Raw genomic sequence first — 22,552 nt, forward strand, 5'->3', positions numbered from 1 at the left:
GAACATTATGAAAATTTGTCATCCACAAAGATTTATTTTTTTTTAAATAGAAACTGTGAAACAATTCTGTTTTCATTTTTAAATTGCTTAGCTAGAAAACTCAGGGGGAATTAAAGCTTTTCCATAATAAAATTAAAATAAAAATTAGTAATTATTATTTTATCTTTAACTGATAAACTAGTCACTATGAAATTAATGTAAGCCACGGCAGCCTTACGTGGATAATTACACTTTTATTGACTCATTAACCCAGAATATTTTAATAACATATTCAAAAGGTTATTATTTACTCTGTAATCATTAGCTTAGCCTAGCATAGCACATATATAGCAAAAGTAGATGAAACATCAGTTAACTGCTTAACTGCTTGGGAAGAGAGATGAAGAAAGGACTAATACATCCCGTAAATTAACCCGTTACGTGTTAAGTTCAGAAGTACTATAGTTTGTTGAAGCTCTTTACTGATGGGGAGTGGTGGTCACAGGGTGACAAAGGTCTCCTGCCAAACAGTTGCAGGGTACCAAGGCAAGGCATCCATACAAGCTCTACTGGAAGAACTGGTACCCAAAGAACATGTGCACATCGGTACCCACATAAATCTGCTGTATCCTCAGTAAAATAAAACCCCTTAGATGAATCCTGCGTAAAATAAGCCTTCTCTGGTACCTCAATCTTGGGTTATGTTCGAGTTTGGAAGAATCACTTATGTGCATACTTCAGCCACCATCGGTTAGCAGAGGGTAACACAGGGCAGCGCTGTGCGTCACCTCCCGGATGGCGGTACAACGCGCAGAAACGGGGGGAAGGCAGGTCTATACAAATGTATAGCAAAACTACTGTTATTAAGCTTGGAAAACACCCATCATTGAAATGTTAGTCTCACTTTAGCATTGAAAATCAGAAGTATTTGCTAATTCGCATGACAGCCATACAGTGTGTTTTTTTTAACACGTGGAAGAAAGCCAAACCACCCTCAGAGGTGAACGAGGGCAGGTGATGCGTAGAGAAACAGCACTACTTATCAGTGACAGTACGTGATGGAAGTATTCAAAAGCACTTGCGATGGACAATAGAGGGGCCAGCTTCCTCATATTCGTCTTTACTGATCCACATTTGCTGAAAAGTGGACAGAGATGCCAATATTGAACCCCCAATCCAGACAGAGTATTTACGTTCTGGTGGTGCAATCATCTAGAAGAGAAGTGCAATCTGTTGTAAATAAAGTGACAAGCAGACAAGACAGTAAACATCTCTTTGGATGAAATAACTAGGTGAAAGCCTTTTCATTATCAGAGGGCAACTCAAATGACGTAAAGCCCCTAAGATGGGGTGCCATATTTTGTCTTCTACTTCAAGTCAATAGAGATGCTACAACGTTACTATAAGCAGACAAATATGGCAGCCCATGAGATATCTAAAGGTGGCCCATAACACAGCTACCCCGAAATTATGAACATATATGCAAAAAATTTCAAATTTTAAAATATTAACCTAATTTGACTGTAAAGACAGACCACTGGGACAACACCGCACAGAATGGTCTGAGCATTTTTTTTAAGGATAAAAGAAATCTTTTATGTAAAAAACAAAAACAAAACCCAAAACATTGAGATACACTGGCGTTGTGCATCTGTCCAAGCACTAGATGTAGAGCTAGAAGACCTCCCGCTGATTCCCCCCTTAGCCACAGAATTGTTGAAATACACTGGGTGTACCCCTGCTTCTGCGTGTTCCTGTTTCCATTCCTGCTGCTCCGTCTCCCGCCTGTTCAGCATGCCGCCTGCTGCCTGATAAAAAGGGCCCATTTCACTATACGCTACCTTGAGTCCAGGCCAAAAGGGTCCTTCCAAAGAGCTAACAAGCTGCAGACTTTGCACGCTGCTTGGACTTTGGGTTCAGTAGTAAGGAACTCGTACCTAGAACTTCTTTCACTCTTTTCACTAATGACTTTCACCGATAGCTAAGCCTCGAAGTCTATAATATTCCCAGAATCTTCTTAAGTTGTTCATGCCCCCTTTAGTATTTACAGCTCCATCTCCTCCAGGTTCACCCCTTGTTGTTCCTGTGGTGTCTTTCAAGTAGCCCCTTTCTCCCTCAACCCTGTTTCATTGGGAATCCCACGGGACTCTCTTCCTTAACTGTTGTTTCACATCTACTCAAAATGATCTCATCAACTCCCATGGTTTCAGCAACCATTTTTATCCCAGTACCTCTCAAATTCCTCTTTTAATTCTGCTTTAGCTGGTAGGAAGAAAAGAGGTACCAAGCAGGCTGTCCGAGGCTCTCCTAACGTCAGGACTTGGGATGCAAGACCTGGACATTTTCTTACGGACATTCTGATTTGTTTATAAGACATAACTCTTCCAAGAAAAGCTTCTTTTGTTGTAAGTGCAGCTGTTCAAAATTACCTTAATCTTCATAGTACTTGGAGCCAAAGCTGTAATCTCTTTCTGCATACGATCGCCAATCCCAGGATACATCGTGGTTCCTCCGGAGAGGACGTTATTAGCATAGAGATCCTTACGGATGTCAATATCGCATTTCATAATACTGTTGTAAGTGGTTTCATGGATACCTGCAGACTCCATCCCTGAGTGGAAAGCAGTTTCAAGATGTTATTTTTCTTCATCCCTTCTTTTTATTACTGTTAAAATGAAAGTAAAGCTCACTAGTCCAAGCTGTCTCCCTTAAAACTCTGTGGGGAAAAAAAAAAAAGCTATGTGATGCTTAGGAGAGAAAGGAGAAAAACAGGACATACTCCTCACCTTCTTTGTCATCTCAGCGTAATAGTTACACAAGTAAAATACACACGTAAGGAAAGAAAGATCCCCACTATGGTTTCATACTGGGTGTTTTCACTTCCTCCAGTACAAAAAAAAAAAATTAACATTATTTAAGGAAAAATTAAAAATGATGTGTTACTGCAATAGTTTGCCATTTTTATAATTTTTTACAATGCCATTAGCTGGAAGTAGAAGCCCACATGGCATTTCCATGAGCTACCTCGGTTTTGAGGTGTTGGTTTAGCTGGAATACCAGTACAGTAAAGCTAACTTATGGCTCTATTTTTTGCTAAAGAAAAGGAACAGACCAAATGCAACGTGGAGAATACAGTTTGACCGTTAAGTACTAGACTTTTTAACTAGCTTAACATGCACATTTTGACAAAGATCTGTGATCCAGGAAATCCTGATTTCCATCGCTACGTTTCTGATACTGACCACTGTTTATCACCAACCGCGATCCCCGCTGCACTTCTGGTAGCCAAATGCCTCTATCTTCTAAAGAGAATTTCTCCTGCCGACGTTCACGTACAGAACTTGGAGCTATATTAATGCTTGAATCGCTTTCTTTCTACGCACAAACGTAGCTAGCTTCACCGCTTAGTTTAATGCAAAGCGTGCCAAACTGCCTGCAGCCGTTCTGCCCAGTCCTCAAGAGCGGAACTGAAGTGGGAAATGCAAAATTTGTGAGGGCAGCGTGAGTGACCACATAAAGCGTCAGTCATCCACTGGATAGAATGGGAATTTTAACACTACAGATAAAGCTATGGAAAATAATGTATGATTTGATTTTGTATGATTAAACTGCAGACTAATATAATAAAACAGAATAATAAACAGAAGCAGTACCTAGATAAAAAACCCACATAAGCAGCACTGTGCAGTTAGGTTTCAGCTACTCCAGACAAAAAGCATGATCTTCTGACAGTACTCTAAAACATCACCGTAGGAACCCTACTGCACTCATAAGAGGTTGAAATCATCTTAGGATTCAGGTATTTCTAAAGTGAGAGGCACCTTTTTGTCCATCAGCTGTAGCAGCAGTGTCCAGAGCATCTAAAGAACTGATTAAGTCGGTAGAAGCTACATGTTTCTAAGGACATTTGAGAATGAATACCCACTTCCTACAGCTGAAGGTTGTCTGTACTTCCTAAGAAATTCTTCTTTTCCATTCTCTGTCAAGTCCCTAGAAAGAAAAGTCCTGTCCCACCTATGAAGGATGGCTGGAAGAGAGTTTCTGGGCATCGGAACCGCTCATTCCCAATGGTGATGACTTGTCCATCAGGAAGCTCATAGCTCTTTTCAAGGGAGGAGGAGGAAGCCGCAGTTGCCATTTCATTTTCAAAATCCAACGCCACGTAACAAAGCTTCTCCTTGATGTCTCTCACAATTTCCCGTTCCGCTGCAGACAGTCAACAAGTTTTTAATCAACATACAGTATGACAGCCAGGACACTGATTTTCTCATATACATTTCCCCAAGTTCATGATGGTCATACGGTCCATTGGATTCTGACCTCTCTGTTGTCTCAAAAACATTACTTTCCTTTTGCATTACCAGGTTTCCCTCATCAGCAAATAAAAGATATATTGTACTACAGAATATGATAAAGATTAAAGTTTACAAGGCTCTGTCACAAAACCTTGATCAAGTCTCCAGAGGTTCATCCATTGCCAGCTACCAACTTTCTTCCCTTGTGGAAGAGGTGCGATCAAACACAATAACCTGTTAAATTTGCCAGTGACTTAGGAATTCCTAATGAGGCGGCATCCTTGTCCTTGACGCTCAACATACACGCTGAAAGCCGAAGTCAGGGGAATCCCATTAGCTAAGGTGAACTGGTTTTCCCGGGCCAACATAGTGACAGGGATTTTGATGCATCTCACCAGGTACACGCATCCTGCACAATAAGACAACTAAGAGAGCAAGCGTCTGCAAACTGCACCCAAGGCACAACTCATTACCAGTGGTGACAAAAGAGTAGCCTCTCTCCGTAAGAATTTTCATGAGATAGTCAGTCAGGTCTCTGCCTGCCAGATCGAGTCTCATGATGGCATGAGGCAAGGCATAGCCCTCATAGATAGGCACGTTGTGTGTGACACCATCCCCGGAATCCAAAACTATTCCTGGAAAGTGAAAGAAAAGGAGAAGCTGGTTATTTCCTGCTGATATAGGGTCTACGCGTACCTCATATTCTCAACTGAAACACGCAACAACAAAGATGCTCACATGATGATTGCTGCTGTCATTCCTATGACTAAAGAGCTGCTCAAGTGAGACGAAATCATTAGCACAAGCTAAACAGCAACTGCATTCGGGGAAAAAGGACATGTAACATTCAGCCAGCTGATTGTATTGCCCTTGCTGAACAAACGCTAGCGATAATGATTTTACATGTACGCAGAGGCTTTCATTTCAGACTACCCCTAGCACTTTGCAGACATGAAATAATGTACAAACTGTAAATAAAAATCTAACTATAAAATTAAAAATTTGAATCTGCTGTTAAAATAAACCACAACCACTACGGTTTACCTGTGCACAGCCTTGTTATTCTTGGATAGGAAATGAAGTACATGTTTTCCACTCAAAACAAATAACGCATTTCTGATACTAAACATGCATACAAATAGTTGAATTTTAAACATAAACCAAGTATTTATGACGATCATAATCCCTGTTATAATTTTATACAAAATTATATTGTGGCACCAGGCTACAAAGACAGATGGCATTTTATGTTTTTGCAAAGTATATGAAGACTCAAGGGTTGCTAAGAAGTAATTTACCATCTCAATGCTTGATCAGGCTTTAAATGGCAATAAGAAGAGACCTCCACGCTAATTCTAATGATCGTTTAACAGCAGACATCATTAGGTGATTGAAATTCAACATTTAAATGAAATATTTTCATTTCGCTACCGAATGGTTTGTTGGGGTTTTTTTTCTACTGGGAATGGAGCTTAACGATAGAGGTAGCTCTAGAGTAAGAAGGAACTGTGGGTTTGGAAGAATCTAGTTAAGATACAGCCTCTTCTCCATGCTGTGCAGTTAAGGGCAGCATCAAACCGTACCGTCTCTCATCTGTTCATATAGTCGAGCCATAGTCACTTGAGCTGCTGAAGCAGCAAGTCATGAATCTACACCCTTACCTGCCATGAAGCGGACAACAAGAAAGAGGTACTTGCACAGCACGGTGGGAAATATTCAGTTGCCATATGGCTACCAGGTCTTCCAACACACAGCTGGTGCATCATCGTCAACACGTATCACCACCACCACCACCACACATACGCGCGTGTGTGTGCGTCTACCATCCACGAGAGAAGGACAGGTGGAAAATACGACTCCCGGAAAGACTCACCAGTCGTTCTTCCAGAGGCATACAGAGACAGCACTGCCTGAATTGCTACGTACATGGCTGGCACATTGAATGTCTCAAACATGATCTGGAATTAAGAATTGGAAAGCCTTCAGGATTTACACTTAAGAGTATCTGACGAGACAGTAAATTTTTTTTTTTTTTAAATGAATGCTGCCAGTTACTACTCCCGAGTTCCCTCCTGAACCATGGTTCTTCTGTGAACAGAACACTCTATTTTCTTTAAGATTTCACACACACAAAAAAAATTTAAGAATAATCACTGAAGTCAGTGGATATTTTTCCATTAACCTCAGACTAGGTCAGATTTTTACTGATAATATTAATTGAAGGCGACACCTTGGGATAACTTCTTACTCTGATGGCAGGACTGCATCAATGCAGCAATCTAAGTTTTATATTTTTATATACACACACACATACACGCACAAAATTATAGAAGACACAGCTGGAAGAAGCCACGAAGAATCATCTAGCTATTCCCATCTCAAGACAGAATCAGCCATTCCTGACACAGCTTTGGTTCTGTCTCAGAAATTCCTCTTCCAGAGCATCCACGGATTCCTCCAGCAAACAAGTCTCATGATACACTATCCTTACTAACACCAGGGTTTTCCTGGTGTCCAGCTAAAACCTCACTTGGTCTAGTTTAAATCCATTCCACCTCGTTCTGCCCCCCGCAGCTAACACAACAGTTTATCTTTTCTCTTTATGGTGACCTGAGCCATATTCGCTTGTCTCATCCCCCACCTCCTCTACTCTAACAAGCTCCAGTTCTTTCCACCTCCTGTCTCAGACACACTGCAATTTTATCTGAGCAGATGGAATAACATTTGCTTCCAGCTGGAGCTCTGCTAAGGAAAACCATTAAGGGCGCACCGTGAACTAACACACCGTGGACAAGCCTGTGCGTTGCATCCTTTCTTAAACCAATGCCACCAGCCCTAGGCAGTGTTACCCCACCACCCGCGGTGCTGTTGTGACCACGTTTCATAGAATCATAGAGTCGTTTATGTTGGAAAAAGACCCTTAAGATCCTCGAGTCCACAAACCTAACATCGCCGAGTCCGCCACTAAACCATGTCCCTAAGCGCCGCACCTACCTGTCCTTTAAATACCTCCAGGGATGGTGACTCAACCATCACCATTATACCCTTCAGAGCCACTGACATCAGGGGGTTAAACGTAAATTTTGGATTTCATAAACTAATACCTTTGCCAATGAATTCTACTTTTAATTAAAAGTATGCTTTCAATTAAAGAATACACAAATTAATGACATTTCATGGTTAATTAATGTAATTAATCTAATGCAATCAGTAATAAACAATAAGCCTTTAAACAATCTTGAAGGCAGGATTTATCATTAGAGTGTAATGACAGAGAAACAGTCCTAGACATGTCTACTGTACGAACCAAACTTCCCAGTTGTTATAAGCTAGGCTTTTCTTATGGTCTGTTCTTGTTTATTATCTCCCAGTTGTATTATCTCCTAGTAATGCGTGCTGTCAAGCTCATTATTTAATTAGTTTATTTACACTGTTCCTAAATTGATGCATAATCTTCCTATTAAATATATGCCAACAGTGGGCACAAAGGGAAGTGCAGAGCCACATCTAATTTCCCCAGGTGATTTTATACCTTTATCTGAGTTTAAATCACACTTCCTTCTGGTTATATCACTGGCTAAACCTATAACATGGTCTTTTGGCCAGAAGGCTGCTTTAAAATATACAAACTTCAGAGGCCGACTTTTGGTTCTGATCCGAGTTTGCTAAATCGGGCTGGGGTATGTCACGGGCAAAAGCATTTAGCAAGCGTCATTTAAGTTTTGAACGCAGACAGCTCATTTTCCCAAGCCAGCGCAAACATTCCAGTTTTTGAACACTTTTCCCCTGATCCCTGAAGAGGTGCTCCAGTTGGCAGCTCCACAAAGTCATCTGCATGATGGCCTTCAAACATATTTATTCAAATCTTCTCAAAAAATGCAACTCTGATATGATAACTAGCATTTTGTCTGATGCAAAAGTGTTGATAAAGTGACAGTTTTCCAGGTAGAAAGCGGGAGCTGGTCCAGCATGAGCTGAGCAGTTGGGCTATTGGAAGTTGAGCACTCTCGGTGGACAGGGGTAGGCGCATGAAAGGCGTCATTGATCCGACACTCACACAGAAGTGTGATTCAGCTGGTACGTGACTCGTGTTACAGCGCTTGCAAACCTCAGATTTAAATACGTCAACAACTCGTAACTCCATCCAAAAAAATTACATGAATCCTGGGTTAACACTATCCACACACCGAAACTCGGCATCAGAAGCTACCTTCACCTCCAGCTTCCCCACTTCCAGATCTGAGCACACACACGGTCTTGTGAACAACGAAAATGACTTCAAGCCTTTAAGAGGCTACTGGCACGTATCTGTCTGCCACACAAAACTACAAAACATTTTAGGGCCATCCGGAAAACTGGTATTGCGTGAGCAGCAGAAACTCTTGCTCCCTCATCACGGTTTAGCCGGCACGCTAACACACCCCAACACTAAGGGATTATCTCCCAGACTGACAAGAAAGTTGGATACCCAGGACTATTTATATTGTAATTATTAGCTTATACATTTATAATATAATATATAATTATATAAAAATTACTATATATAAATATACAATTATATTTGCTAGCTCCTTCCATGCAGAAGTGGCTTGCGGCACAGCGCTCAGACGGTTACCTGAGTCATTTTTTCGCGGTTGGCCTTGGGATTCAAGGGGGCCTCGGTCAGCAGGACGGGGTGTTCCTCCGGCGCAACCCGGAGTTCGTTATAGAAAGAATGATGCCAAATCTAAAAATGAAAATAGCTTTAGAAAAGTGTTCTGAAAATCATTTCTTCTGTCCATAGAACTACACAGAAAGCTTTTCAAACACAGTCTGAGTGACTTTTCTTTTTTTTTTACAGACTTATTAAAATAGACAGCATGCAAGAGCGAATCTGCCAAATTCAATTCTACCTTAGAATCAAAACCGTTGGGTGTCTACGGCATGTAACAACAGAACGTAACCTACACAACAGAGTCCTTCCAGTTGGGATTCCCTAACGAGAACATAGATCGTTCCTCTCTGAACAGGGGCACCAGTTAGTTCCCACACGCCGTGCTCCGACACAGAAGCTGAGCCAAGCACTGACCTCTTAGACCCGGAAAGACTTCTCCACTTCGGGCTGCTTGGAGACTGATCCACTTGCCAGTCATTGCCAGGATGGTCTTTAGAAATCTAATCATTTCCACAGCAGCGAAAGGCCCCTTATGCCACGGATATTCTGTCCAGTAAGACTTGAATCAAACTCTCACTTACTACAGAGTGACTAAATTTCTTGGTCACAGTCTGTGAGGTACCGTAGCATTTTCGTGTCCGAAGGTGCCACCTGTATCGAACGATGCTGGCGTTGATTGTCTGAGGACGACGGCTGTGAGGAACCGGAGGGATTTTTTTCTTGATGCCAGCTCAAAGACAGACTGTTCAGTAACACGATGAAATATTTCTTATCTTCTCATTTAATTCTTTCCTACCCTTACTTCCTTTTTTTTTTTCTCTTTTTAGCTCAGCGTTACCTGACACAACAAAGCTTATTTCCGAGCACAAAACATCAGGATAGTTTTATGGTCAAGTTTATTTGATTAATATCCTAGAAACGAGTATTATTACACTTGAAAATGAACTTAAGTGGAAAAAAAGATCTTTTCTAAATTTGAAGCACCTACAAAGTCAACAGCGGTCCAGAGCTGGAATTATTTATTAAGAAAAATAATCAGCTCTAAAAAAAGTTTCAGTTCCGTCTCAGTCCCCTAAAAAAAAATAAATCACGTGTGTTTCCTGAACTGGGGCTTGGGACGCCAGGCCGGCTTCCGTTCGAAGGTTTAGAATGCAAACAGATGGAGAAGTTGAATAAAACAGAACGTAATCATGTAAAAGGTTAAAAATATATATAGAAATCGGATATAAGAAGAAAAAGACTGCCATTTCAGACAGGAAAGAACTAAGGGAAGAGAAGGAAACCTCAGTGCTTGCATAATTAACAAAGTGCTGGCAATTTCAGCAGTGAGGAACAAACCTGGACGCCTGAAGCCGCACCCTCAGGCAGTTTGCAGGTTTCTCCTCAAAACCAGACAGGAGTAGGCACTGTCCAGCCCATTGGATTCGACCTAATGATAACCATAATGTTAGTGGAGAATGTTATTCTACAAGCAACAAAAATAGTCCAGTGCTGGATTTTGGTGGTCACAAGGAATTGAATGTAAGCAGCAGGAACAGTAGCAAAGAGAAATTACTGAGGAAGAATGATTCCGACACTTATATTAAACATGTACGTAGCCACCAGAGCCGGAAAACGCTCCATCCCAACGCTTCCCCTCCCGTACGTTGTCAGCTCAGATGTTGCAAATGGATTAACAGCCATGGCCAACGCCCTGTATTATGACCCATTTGAATATCATGAACGGGAGCGCGGGAGAAGAAGAATGCTCCGCTGGTCGCCTCCAGGCTTGCCTCCCCACCCGCACGAACGTCGGCGTGTCCCGTGGCATCCTCGCTCCCGCTTTCTCTGGCACGCAGGCGCGCGCAGCCTCATCTTTTGATGACCCCCTCTTTTTTGTAACGTGTGGATGGGCGGGCGCTGCGCCATTATGCCTTCGTCCCATTTGTGGCACGGAACCTACTAATTCTCTTCTTTTTTCTGTATTGCGATGGTTTTAGTAGTATTATTTCCAAGCGTTGGAAAGAAATGTGTCATTCGGATCAGACTCATGCAACTGATTTAAAAAAATCTTGGGCAGGAAAAATATATATACCTTCAGAAAAGATACTCCCTTGCCATCTCAGAACTTCTCTCAGGCAGAAGAGTTTGTGCGTGTGTGTGTGTTACAGAGCTTCAGAGGAAGTCGATACACGCGTGTAATCACATGACTGAGTCCAGGGAGCCCGTATGTTGAAAAAAAAAGATGCATTTTTCCTTATTTGCAGTAATCACAAACGTTAGCGACGCTGTTTCTTGCCTCTTCTCCACCCCTGCCTCTCCCTCGCGCCTCTCTTTTCTCTTTGTGGCTCATTGACTGGAGCGCAGCCCCCGCGCTCCGTCCCCCTCGCTCCCGGGCTCAGCGAGAACTCCGAGCTGGCGCATCTTTCCAGCGTGTCGCAAGCTGGATGTCAGAAGAAGGTTTGGGCTGTCCGTCAGAAGAAAGGGACCCACTTTCACAGGTCATTCCTTCATCCATTTAAGTGACAAAGAGAAGTTCAAACTACAAGAGCCCATATCGTATCTGACCATTATTTGAATTGCAGCACCGCCTGAAGCCTCCACCACATTACACCCTAAAAACAATCCGTCTAGCCGTGACTTTACACCACAGTAAAGCACATGCCACCTTTTTTACCTTCTCTACCTCCTTTTCCTAACTAGATTTTTAGATAGTCTGCTCTAGCACCCAGCGTTACCCAGAGGAAGAACACATACCAGGATGTGTTACACACAGGACAATTTCCAGATGCAGAGACCAGTCACTGAGGAAAGAACATAAAATAGTGACCTCCAATTTTATCTTAATTTCTTTTTCCCTACAGGGAAAAATAATTTCTTGCTGAATACAGACAGCAGGAAAATTATCAGGAAGGACAAGATAGCGGGACATATGAGGTAGACTTTCTACTCTGCAGAAACGAGCAAGGTGTCCTCCCAGCAAGCAGTGAAATAATGAAACGCAAATACTGTGCTTCCATCTAGAGGAGTAGGTGGGCAATTTATTTCCAAATACGAACTGGGGAAATCCCGTTGCTCCTGTACGGACTTGGGTCTGTTCCTCTGGAACACTCGGCACTTACCGGGCTGGGATCGTGGATCTGACACCAAAACCGACTTTAGATGTACGCGTTATAATTGTATACGCCTCGTCTCAGCAGGCGTGAGTACAGACCACCACCAGCCCCGGGTCTTCCTTTCAGTGGTATTTTCCACAGGACAACATCACTAGAAGCGTTTGCTTGTGGAGTTTCCTTCCCACACCATTTCACCTGGAGACAAGGGACTGAGTGGCAACCCTGTCTCTAGAGAAGAGGTACAATATTTCCACATACAGACTCGGAGGCTTCCCAAGGAGACCGGGATGTATGGGACGTCGGAGACGTTGAGGGGAGTGAGAGAGCCCTTAGGACTCCTCCTGCCTCTCCAGCGTCTGCCAGGAGCACAACTCGTTGCCCGAGCCTGCTCTGGAAGATCCTTAAGCGGGTATTTCACGAAGAGGTCATTGCAGTGGCCACGTCCCAAGAAAGTCGGGCTTGACAGGGAATAGGACACCTTCTCAGCATCCAGGCATTAAAAGCTAACTGGAATCGGCAACAGAAAAACATGCTTCAGGGAAAAAAAAAATCCCACTCTCAAAGAATTAGCATAGGGATAGGAAGCCCCAATCTGTCTTTTCCTCTTTAATTGACACCGAGAATGTCATATGCAATACGAGACGTGGGCATCACCCATCATCTTGTTCGTGTAAGCAAGTACTGAGGAGGGAAAATCATCCCTCCACCTCACAGTTTTTGTTCTCAACTTCAGTAATGTATCTTTAGTATTTCTCTGATTCACCTCTGATGAATCGCAACCTGTATTTTTTTTTTAACTTTAGGTACTTTCTATCGTTGTCAAACGTTCCGCCTCAGTATGAACGTCAAGACTGAAAAGAATATGTATAAAGCATAAAATACTTTTATAACAACAACTCTGATGAGTAATAAGCATTTAGGCTTTAAAAGAAAAGTAACTCTAGATGTGCCAAGACCTGATCAACTCCTGTGCTAGCATACCGTACTATCCCTTCACCCATACTGCAATTACAAATTCTTCAAGGACTTTCGCTTTGGTTTGCAAGAAGGTTAATGGCAAATTGTATGTTTTGGGTAAGATGATGCCTCAACCAAATTACATTAAAAATAAACACCCACCTTTTCCATGTCATCCCAGTTAGTGATGATTCCATGCTCAATGGGATATTTCAGCGTCAGGATCCCTCTTTTACTTTGCGCTTCGTCCCCTACATAGCTGTCTTTTTGACCCATTCCAACCATAACACCCTGCGAAGTATATTATTCTAATATTAGTGCGGTATATCACACCCATTAGAGAGAGAATACTATTTTTAAGTCAAACCTTCGTGTGAAATACTGTACCTGCCACTGCCATTCCAGAACGTACCCCCAAAACGTGCAAGGAACCAAAATGTGAATTTATCGGTAAGCACCTACTCTGTACCACCTCCCTGTGTACACCCACCAGGAAGAGCAAGGCAGCTTCAAAAGCGAAGGATGGTATCTCACGCTTGGTGCAACCGGTGCCCGTGCAGGAGCCCAGCCAAGGCGGGCATCAGCAAACTCACGGCTCTCCACAAGGGACGGGTCCTTTGTCATTGCACAAAGGAAGAAAGGGAAGGAATTGCAGGAGAAAAAGACAGAATCTCTTTTTGGCTCCCTATAGGTTTACGGTATATGTTTGGTTGCCCTTTGTGTGTAGGCAGTTCCACTAATGCCTTTAAATCGTGACATTATTCCCCCTTGCTGGAAGTGAAATGGTTTTGAAAAACATACATTTTGCAAAAAAAAAAGCATTAATTTATATAGAACAGAGACAGATTTTTCAGAAAGAAAACTCAATTATTAAATAATGGTTTTACTAAGTTTATCATGCTTGTCTTAGGAAGCCTACCATGAATGCCCCAAATAATATAACAACATACGAGGTACAACTGGCATGAAGACATTTATTTTTCTCATGGATACATTTTAATTCCATGGATTCAATAACACAGCTGATGAGCTGCATAACTGTACAAAATTACATGATAACTCTGATAACTAATAAAAGCCAATGAACAATTTGAGACGTCAAAGAATGGACACGTTTTCAACCGCTGATATTCAACTTAAGCAATTCATGGAGGTGTTCAAAATGCATTCCTTAAAACGCTTAGTATTTTACACCCGTCAAACCAGGCTTATTTAGCTCAGCAAAGGAACACACAGAACTTCAGGGAAGGCTTTTTAACAGCCCAGAAGATTAAAATCTGACTCAGATATTATTAAAATGAACAAAAATCAGCATCTTCTATTTATAAAGGAACTATTAAACTAATTAGGCAGCAAGACCCTTTCCAAGGTCAAGAAAAGCCACATTTATCCTTTCCAGTCTTGTTTGAGTTGATAAAGTGATGTGCTAGAGACTTCTGGAAGTTTATTGGGCCATACTGCTGCTTAATGGAATAAGAAAAGGGACTTAGCACAATTACTCATTTGGTTTCTCATATTAGCAATGTTCTACCCTATCTTTTTTCTTTGTATTGATACAGTGAGCATTAATTAATCCTGCAAGTTGTGGATTTTTTTCCCATAAGACACCTTCGTATCATTAAAACACTCATGTGCTTCTATAGCCAACATTTTATGGCTGAAGGACACCTTTTCCAAAGGATGAAGAAGTTTACCTCGTAGTAGTAAAGAAGTGCAGCTCAGTCCTCCAGTTCTTAACAAGTTCAACTCCGACAAAGGCCAGCGGGAGCTTTGCCTGAGTAAGTCTGATGCTTTCTCAGTGCCAGGTCTAAAGTCTCAAAAAAAACCCCGAAACAACCCAAAACATCTACGCAAACCAGACAGCACTTTCATTTTGGTACCAACTGACCTGATGTCGAGGACGTCCGACAATGGATGGAAATACAGCTCTTGGGGCATCATCTCCTGCAAACCCAGCTTTGCAAAGCCCAGAACCGTTGTCACATACAAGGGCAGTGCTTTCATCATCATCGCACATAGTGCCTCACGATTTTGGCTGCAAACAGTAATTGCAGGGGGGGAGGAGGAGCAATGGAAGGGAATAGGACAGGAGCAACACTCCGTTATTTAGAGAGCAAATTGCTGTCAAAAGAGTAATTTTTGAGAAGAATAAACCTAAGCAGCAAAGTCTATGCTAAAGCTCCGATCTTGCAAAGCATGCTAAATATCCACATACATTTCAGCTTGAATAGGTTTTACTGAAGCAAATTAATCAGGACGCTCAGCCTTTGTTTCCAAAAGGGAAATCGCTTCTGCTGTAGCCTCAAGGGGTCCTGTGGTATTCTGTTAATTGGCCTCACGACCATGGGACAAGTTCAACTAGAGGATACACATTCAGCTCCACTTGGCCTTAAGCAAGCATAACCCCAAATCTTCCAAGGCTGAATTGTCATTGTCTAGAAATTTCATTGGCTAAAAATGAGTTGATCATACGCACCTACCAGTTGTAACGTCAGTAGTTAGATGGGAAATAAGAATCACTGAACACTCATTGCTTCAAAGTCCGCAGCTGATCCCTAGCGGCATGTTTAAATTCGCTTTTTTCTTAGAGGGTCATCATAAAACTTAAACAACTAAAAATAACCGACACAAAAGGTTTCAGGGAAGCATTTGCCGTGTGTTTTTAAATGACAGCTCCTCTGTACTGTGAAGAGCTTGCTACAGGACCTATCCCATATTTGTCAGTGGCAAATACCTTATTGAAGTGGATATTCTGGGAAACCGAACACGAGGAGCTGGCACAACCGCCCAGGAACAACTCAACTTCGGCAGTTGGCCAACACATCAGACGAAGCCCTGAACTCATTGAAATTCATGGCAAAACTCCCACCAAGGGGGGGCCTGAATTTCACCAAGACTTCTGTTTCGGATTCCTTGGTTATTTTTAGGGCTGTACGATCACCTCTTTAGGCAGTCAAGGAGAGGGAAGGATTTTCTTCTTCCTTCTCTGGCAACTTCACTTTGTAGGGAAGGGTACTTCAGAAATGGGAAAGGAATGAAAAACACCACTTCTCCAGCAAAGTTCTGGTCCCTAACAATGCAAAAATGTATTAAGTATCATTTTTGCGATAAATGCAGGAAGGCATTTGACTTCTGAGGGCATTACGGTCCCACCCGAGCGCTACGTGTGCAGGCAGGCCAGGCGCGGTGGCAGAACAGCCACCAGCGTTCGGGTCTGCCCTGCAACCAATTCATGCCGTCCTGTTTGGGGGGTTTAAAACACCTCGGGCTCCAAGGGTCCCTGCAAGAATACCAAAGCCCCCGGAGATTTACAAACAGGAGGAGTTTTGGTTTTTAAAGTTTGAGCTGCGTGAAGTTCCCGGTGTTCAATCCTTTCCCTCACGCTTTACGAAGCGCGATGACCGATCCCAACGCTTGCAGGAGAAATGGAAGCGTAATTCGAAAATATGACATGATTTTGAAGAAGAAAAAAATCATTTTAATTCTTGTTGATGTGCCTGTGACCGGAAGATTCTTTTTCGCATAAGGAAGCAGAATAATTTTATCATATACATTTGTTAACATCTTTAATATAGGGATGTTTAGCCATGAGTTCTAGCAGCTGATATTTTGGAACATTCATTCGTGTTGCCATGAATTGTTAGTTTCTTCTAAGACCCTCAGGCAAAAGCTTTTAAGAACGCAGTAAGCCAACCGTTTATCAGCAGCATCCGACATTATAGAACTGCACCCAGACTCTGGCTCCATCAGTGTAAAACAGAAGGAAACTCAGTTCTTAAATACATTCAGAAATGACATCAGATGAGATACTAGGATTTAAGAGTAGAGAATTTTAAAGTGGAGGAATGCTGCAAAGCTCCCAGAGCTCAGCGTCGTTCCTTGGCTCTAAAGAAGGCTGGATAGGACCAAGATGTTTAATCCTCCGTGGTGAGAAACAGTATTCCCATTCATTCATACACACAGCATTTCACGTACAGGTCTACACGTAAAACTAAGGTCAGCACAGGCTTCCCTGGAGAAACAAACTTCATAGGGAAACCCCCGCTGACCCCTTCACGTTACACTTTGGAGGGCTGGCAGCAATAGTTTTGCAATTTCACTCGCTATCGATTAGATTCCAGAGAAGCTGCTGACACTTACTAATAAAATCAACGGCTGAATTTGGTCATTTCCCATTATTTAAAAAAAAAAAAAAAAAATCTTGCTTTCCTTACCGTTACTGAATTATGAGGTGAATGAACTAATAAAGAGCACAACTTAGAAGTTTCATTGATTGAGTCACATTATTGCTTTACAGCCGCTGAATTTATAGGTTTAATAATCATTTTCTCAAAGCAGCTATTTGGAAATCTTGTCACCAGATGAAATCCCTAAATAAATTTCCTAAATTTGCTTAATTATTTACTTTCAATTTTTGTTTTTCTAATTCTCAGTGCAAAATTAAATACAATTAACAGAGAACTTCCTTTCTGGTTTCTGCATCAGGCCTGATGTCCAGACAGCAAGCACTGTTAAAGTGTTCTTCCAGGGTTCGGATAGACTAAGAAGGTTTCATCGCACTCTACTCATCCTTCCAGCGATGAGGAACATGTGCACATTTCCCTGCAACCACGCAGTCAAACCTGAATTACCTTGTGCCCAAAGGAGACCCTTTGGAACCCCTTCAAAGGTTGAGGCAAACAGCATCCAAGTCCAGCAAGCGTGTCGACCCCCGAAAGATCTCAGACCAAGTGAAGCGAAGCATTAAAATCATGAACGGTAACATGAAAAACTCTCAGGGTAATACTTACCCGGGAAATGGTGACGATTTGTAAAAGCCTCTTTGTAAATGACATGATCTCACCTTCCATTACATTTATATCAGCTTCTGGAAAGGAGTTCACAGAATATCTACATGTGTCAAGCCATTTTTGGAAACTTTTTTTCAGTTTGTGCTTATCGCAGTGACAGCACAAAGGCCTGGATAAATTAGGGCAGAATTTCTAACATCTCTGGCTCCTTTCCCGCTTGCTAACTTGCTACGCCTCATGACAGAGGGTTGTTTTCTCCCCTGAAGACAAAAATCCCTCACACGAGATGAGTAAGACTGGAAGGATTTGTAGGTCCACTGTTGTCACTGGGAAGCGTTCTGCTTCATTATAACATGATTAGCTAAGAATAGCTCGTTATCATTCTGTTAACAGCCACCCTCAAGCTGGAAAGGGGAAAGTCCTACCATGTACAGTACTCATGTTTCAACTGTACTTGTCTGTTTGCGTGGCGCAAAGACCGAAAATAGCTGACTTATCTCGGTACTTGGGTGACACGATGGCTGAAAAGAGGGACTGAATCAGCAATCAGCCATTCCAAAGAGATGAGCCATCACCATTTCACCAAAAAAAAAAAAAAAAAAAATCAATTACATAGGAATATACTGGATGTATACAGAAATCCAGACCTTTACTAGACTAAGAAATACTAAAGAACCATCAGAAGATGAAAGTTTACAGGATTTACCTACAGCAGTAACTACGGCTGGCAATACTTCCCGTTCCACATGATAAACACAAGTTATGCAGAACATCAGATACAATTTGGTAAAAAAAACCTCTGCGGACATAAATGCCAACTGATCCCTCTTTCTTACCCGTTATGCGACCGCGCACCAGGCATCCATACAAGAATCCTTGGACCTTAAGCACATAATTCACTTCGCTAACATCTGCTCAAAGCCAACCTTGTATCTGCCCATCAGTAAAACCGCTGGAATCCTTCCATTTCCATACTCATTAGATATTTCTTTTCTGACAAGGTTTTTAGTATTTTAGTCTAGCAAACGGGAAATCAAATGGCTACTCTTTTTTGCAACTTTGCCTACTCCACTAGACTCTGCTTGTTTTGATTGTATCTCCATTTTACACAGATGTGAGTGGAAACACAGAGAGAACAAATGCCAACAAACAATAGAGGGTGTAAAAAACGACCTTCCAGCTTCCAGTGGCCAGAGTCTTCACAAAAAAGCTCTTCTCTGAATTGGAGAAACAGTTGTGCAGTTTCAGAGTACATTGTAAGAAAACATGGATGTATTAATATGCAACACACAACACTATTACACGTCTACAGAAACTGAACACAAATCCTCTGCTTCTTATAGCCTTTTAGTGGAAAATGTACCCTTTATTCATTTGAATCTTGAAGCCCAAGTATGTCAAATATGTAAGGTTGTGTCTTTATAAGCTTGAATTTCACATGTTGAGCTGCTCAGTGACTTTTTGCCCCAAAGATATGCAGTAACTAAACCCACCAAGACGAATAAAAAAAACCCCACAACCCCCCCCAACAAATTAAAAAAAAAAAAACAAGAAAAACTACAGAAATTGCACCTTTAAACAACAGTAAAGGAATATAAGAAGTTGAAGACATTTCTTCACGTCATCTCAATTCTGAATCTTTAATCATTGGCTTATCTCATTACCATATACTATCTGTGCACCTTGTCAGAGCCATTACAAACTGTATGGCCAAAGAACAACCTTCTTAAATCTTTATTTTCAGGAAAAAAATTAAAAAAAAAAAAAAAAAAATCCAGTAGTTCTTCCTTTATTGCACTCTATAAAACTTCTTGTTATAATCAAGAAGCCAATAAACAGTAATAGCTGGATATTCCTTTAAAATTTATAATTTTAACTCTTAAAATAAAATTTATATAGAAAAGATATCATTTACAACCCATTCAGTAGTAATCAATCATTATGTACTCACAAACAATATTAAATAACTTGTATGCAGCAGTTTCTTTATAGGGCAAACAGAGGGGAATATCTTCTCCTTAGCAAATATAATATTCCACTGTTAAAGAGCAATTCAAGTCAACTTTGGAGCAAGTGTGATATACACAAGTTTCTTTTACGAAGCTTAAGATTCACGTCGTCTAACAAGAATATGTACAACTGTGTCCAGTGCATAGCTTAACAGCAGCATGTGAAAAGTCTATTATCTTGAATGGCACACGATTACCTAGAGGGAAATAATTTACCCAGAAAATGCAGTGTATTCAGAGAACACCAGTGAGGCACAGTAAAACAATAAGATGTAGTGTAACTAGGTACGTGAGGAATAAATAGCGGGATTTTGCTCTGGAGGTCAGCAGCTTAGAACAGTAAAGACTTCGCCCTCGAAGCCATCTTCTGAAGGAAAGGGCTCCTCCTTTCATCTGGTTAAGGAACAAAAAAAGTCAAGTAAGTAATCATGAATACGGAGGAGAAGCAGCTCCAATGTAACTTAAGATTTTGAAGGCACTATAAGCTTTTTGCCTCTGATGCAGCAACGGATGCCACAGCACGGGCTGCAAGCATAAATGATTTATAGGCCAAAGAAAAGAGCATTAATAAAAGGGGAGAGGAACGGACACAAGATATTTGTGTATTATGCAATTACATATGATTACTAGAGATGACAACGCATTGTTATATGCACACACATTTTATTTCATGGCCACGTGGGTAATATAAATATTATTACTCACATTTTAATTTGGACATATGTAATGTGTTCTATGGCATGGTTTACACAGCTGCCTGTATTTGACTCACCATCCACGACCCAATGTAGTTTCTGTAGTAGCTTGCTACTTTGAATGGATGCCTCTACGGCCCACCCACCCCCATGATATCTGACACAGTAAGAGAGTACTTCGCAGTCAGCTTTTCAGAGACAAAGCAGGTTAGACAAGTAGCTGCTTCATGCCAGTGTTTACATATGAAGAGGACAACCCAAAATCAGTGATTTCAAGTCACTCAAAAGGGAAATCTGCACTCCAAGAATGAATGACAGTTGAAAGGTATAGCAGAGCGAAGACGCATTGATGTACGCCACATTTACGTAGCTTATAATTCAGGGGTTTTAAAAGCTTTCGTTTACTTACCTTTCGCACAATAACATGTTCACTAGGATTGATGATTAAGGCTTCCCTTTCCTCCTCAGTTTCCATCTGAACACTGTATTCCATGGGTACAGACCTGTAACTGCTTACTTCAAATCTACAGGAAAAATTGAAGGGAAATAATGGAGCACTGAATTATCTGCTCTTTTAAAGCACTGAATTCACATTATTTTGTCTACTTACATTACTGTGGGAAGGTCCCCACAAAAAGCAGTAAGACTTCGTTTATTTTGCCAGGTCTTTTTCAGTCTCTATTTACAATCTACTCTCAAGGTGTTTCATTTATGCAGAGTAACTGCCATCATCGCTAGCTGATGGAATAGTGGTTTTCAGATGATGGTAGCGATGGGCACTTTATGTAGGCAGATGGATAATGATATTTTAAATCTAAGCAGTGGCTGTACTAAAGCTGTTCTATGTCAGATTTTTTCCTAACTTGTAAAAAAAGAAAGACCGCTGACTACCGAGTTCAACACCTAAACCAAGAAATTAAATTAAAAAAAAAAAAAAAAAAAAAATCCCAAAGCCCGTAACATTTTCTTGATCCATAGAGTTAGACCTAGCTTTTTAACGGTTACACATGCACCTTCATTGCATCAAGTACTGCGGGCTCACAAACAGGTTCTATTATTTGTTTGCTCTATTTGTACTATTATTTGCTCAGAAATCTAACACCCATAGAAAAATCAATCGCTAACCTCACTAAAAATAAAAGGTAAACAAAAAATCTGACACTCCATTTTCCAGTTCTGTAGTACACTTTGCGTTTCCTCCAGGCATAGTGTAAATGAAAACCTCACCATGCAGTTGTCCAAGGGGAAGCAGAAGCAAAAGATGGCTTCGGCTCTCTGAACATGCAAGTTATTTCACACCCACATAAGGGTTTAATGCAGCAATCTAACTGTCCCATATTTCAAAAGTATAAGAAAAGATAAAGAAATGTGTCTTACACTTTCCTTTCAAAAGAAAAAAACTCCACGTCTTACAGACAGGAGTATTTTACCTGTTGCTTTGCTCCTCAGAGAGCCCAAGAGCTTCTTCCGCAGCTTCTCTCCTCCTCTTCTCTTCCGACAGTGTTTCTGTCAGCTGTGAGAGCGCCTGCTGCACTGAATCATATTGTTGCTCGGTCTCTGCAAGCCTATGACAAAATGAAATCTGAAATCAGTATTTTACGTACTTCAGGAATTAATTTCTTGTTCTTTTTTATTAAGGATATTTTATTAAGGATAAAGACTTAATTATAGTGAGATGCTTTAGATTCAATATCGAAATAAAGTCACCAACAAATATGTATCTTTACAGAAACAAACCACAAATCCTAGCAGATAATAACAAATGAAAAATATAACTATGATTCATTTAATCCACTGTAAACGCACTTCTTTCCCTTTTCCCCCAAAATGCCTCAGAGGGATAGAAAAGCATTACTTTCACACTTAGAACACAGCCATCAGGAAAACAATATTGCTAATAACATGCTCTCAGTCCTGACCTTCTTCTGAGTTCATTTAGCTCCATATTGTCTATTTCAACAATAATTGCAGATCTTTCCTGTGGCGCTCCAGGAGGAACTTCTGCTCTGGTTTCATCCTAGAAAATATTAAAGAGGTAAAAAAGCCCATCACCATTTTTCTAGTTGCTAAAAATCTTT

General features: G+C 41.2%; 2 protein-coding genes across 2 annotated transcripts in view; both read right to left on the reverse strand.

The window, feature by feature from the left end:
- Positions 1-1,047: 1,047 nt before the first annotated feature.
- On the reverse strand, positions 1,048-14,997 carry LOC309405517 (actin, aortic smooth muscle-like; the record flags this gene model as incomplete). Its single annotated transcript, XM_082000296.1, has 8 exons — positions 1,048-1,191; positions 2,409-2,590; positions 3,994-4,185; positions 4,748-4,909; positions 6,148-6,232; positions 8,890-9,000; positions 13,143-13,271; positions 14,869-14,997. The coding sequence occupies 8 exons, from the start codon at positions 14,995-14,997 to the stop codon at positions 1,048-1,050; spliced, it is 1,134 nt and encodes a 377-aa protein (XP_081856422.1).
- Positions 14,998-20,013: 5,016 nt separating this feature from the next.
- The window catches only part of LOC309406090 (uncharacterized protein), a gene marked incomplete at both ends in the record, with an annotated part of 40,228 nt that continues 37,689 nt past the window's right edge, over positions 20,014-22,552 (reverse strand). Inside the window, 4 exon segments of the mRNA XM_082001115.1 lie at positions 20,014-20,172; positions 20,884-20,998; positions 21,905-22,039; positions 22,394-22,491. Coding sequence (XP_081857241.1) covers positions 20,014-20,172; positions 20,884-20,998; positions 21,905-22,039; positions 22,394-22,491 — 507 coding nt within the window.

Source organism: Phaethon aethereus (assembly GCF_964289735.1).
Source record: "Phaethon aethereus genome assembly, chromosome: 5".
Lineage (NCBI taxonomy): Eukaryota > Metazoa > Chordata > Aves > Phaethontiformes > Phaethontidae > Phaethon > Phaethon aethereus.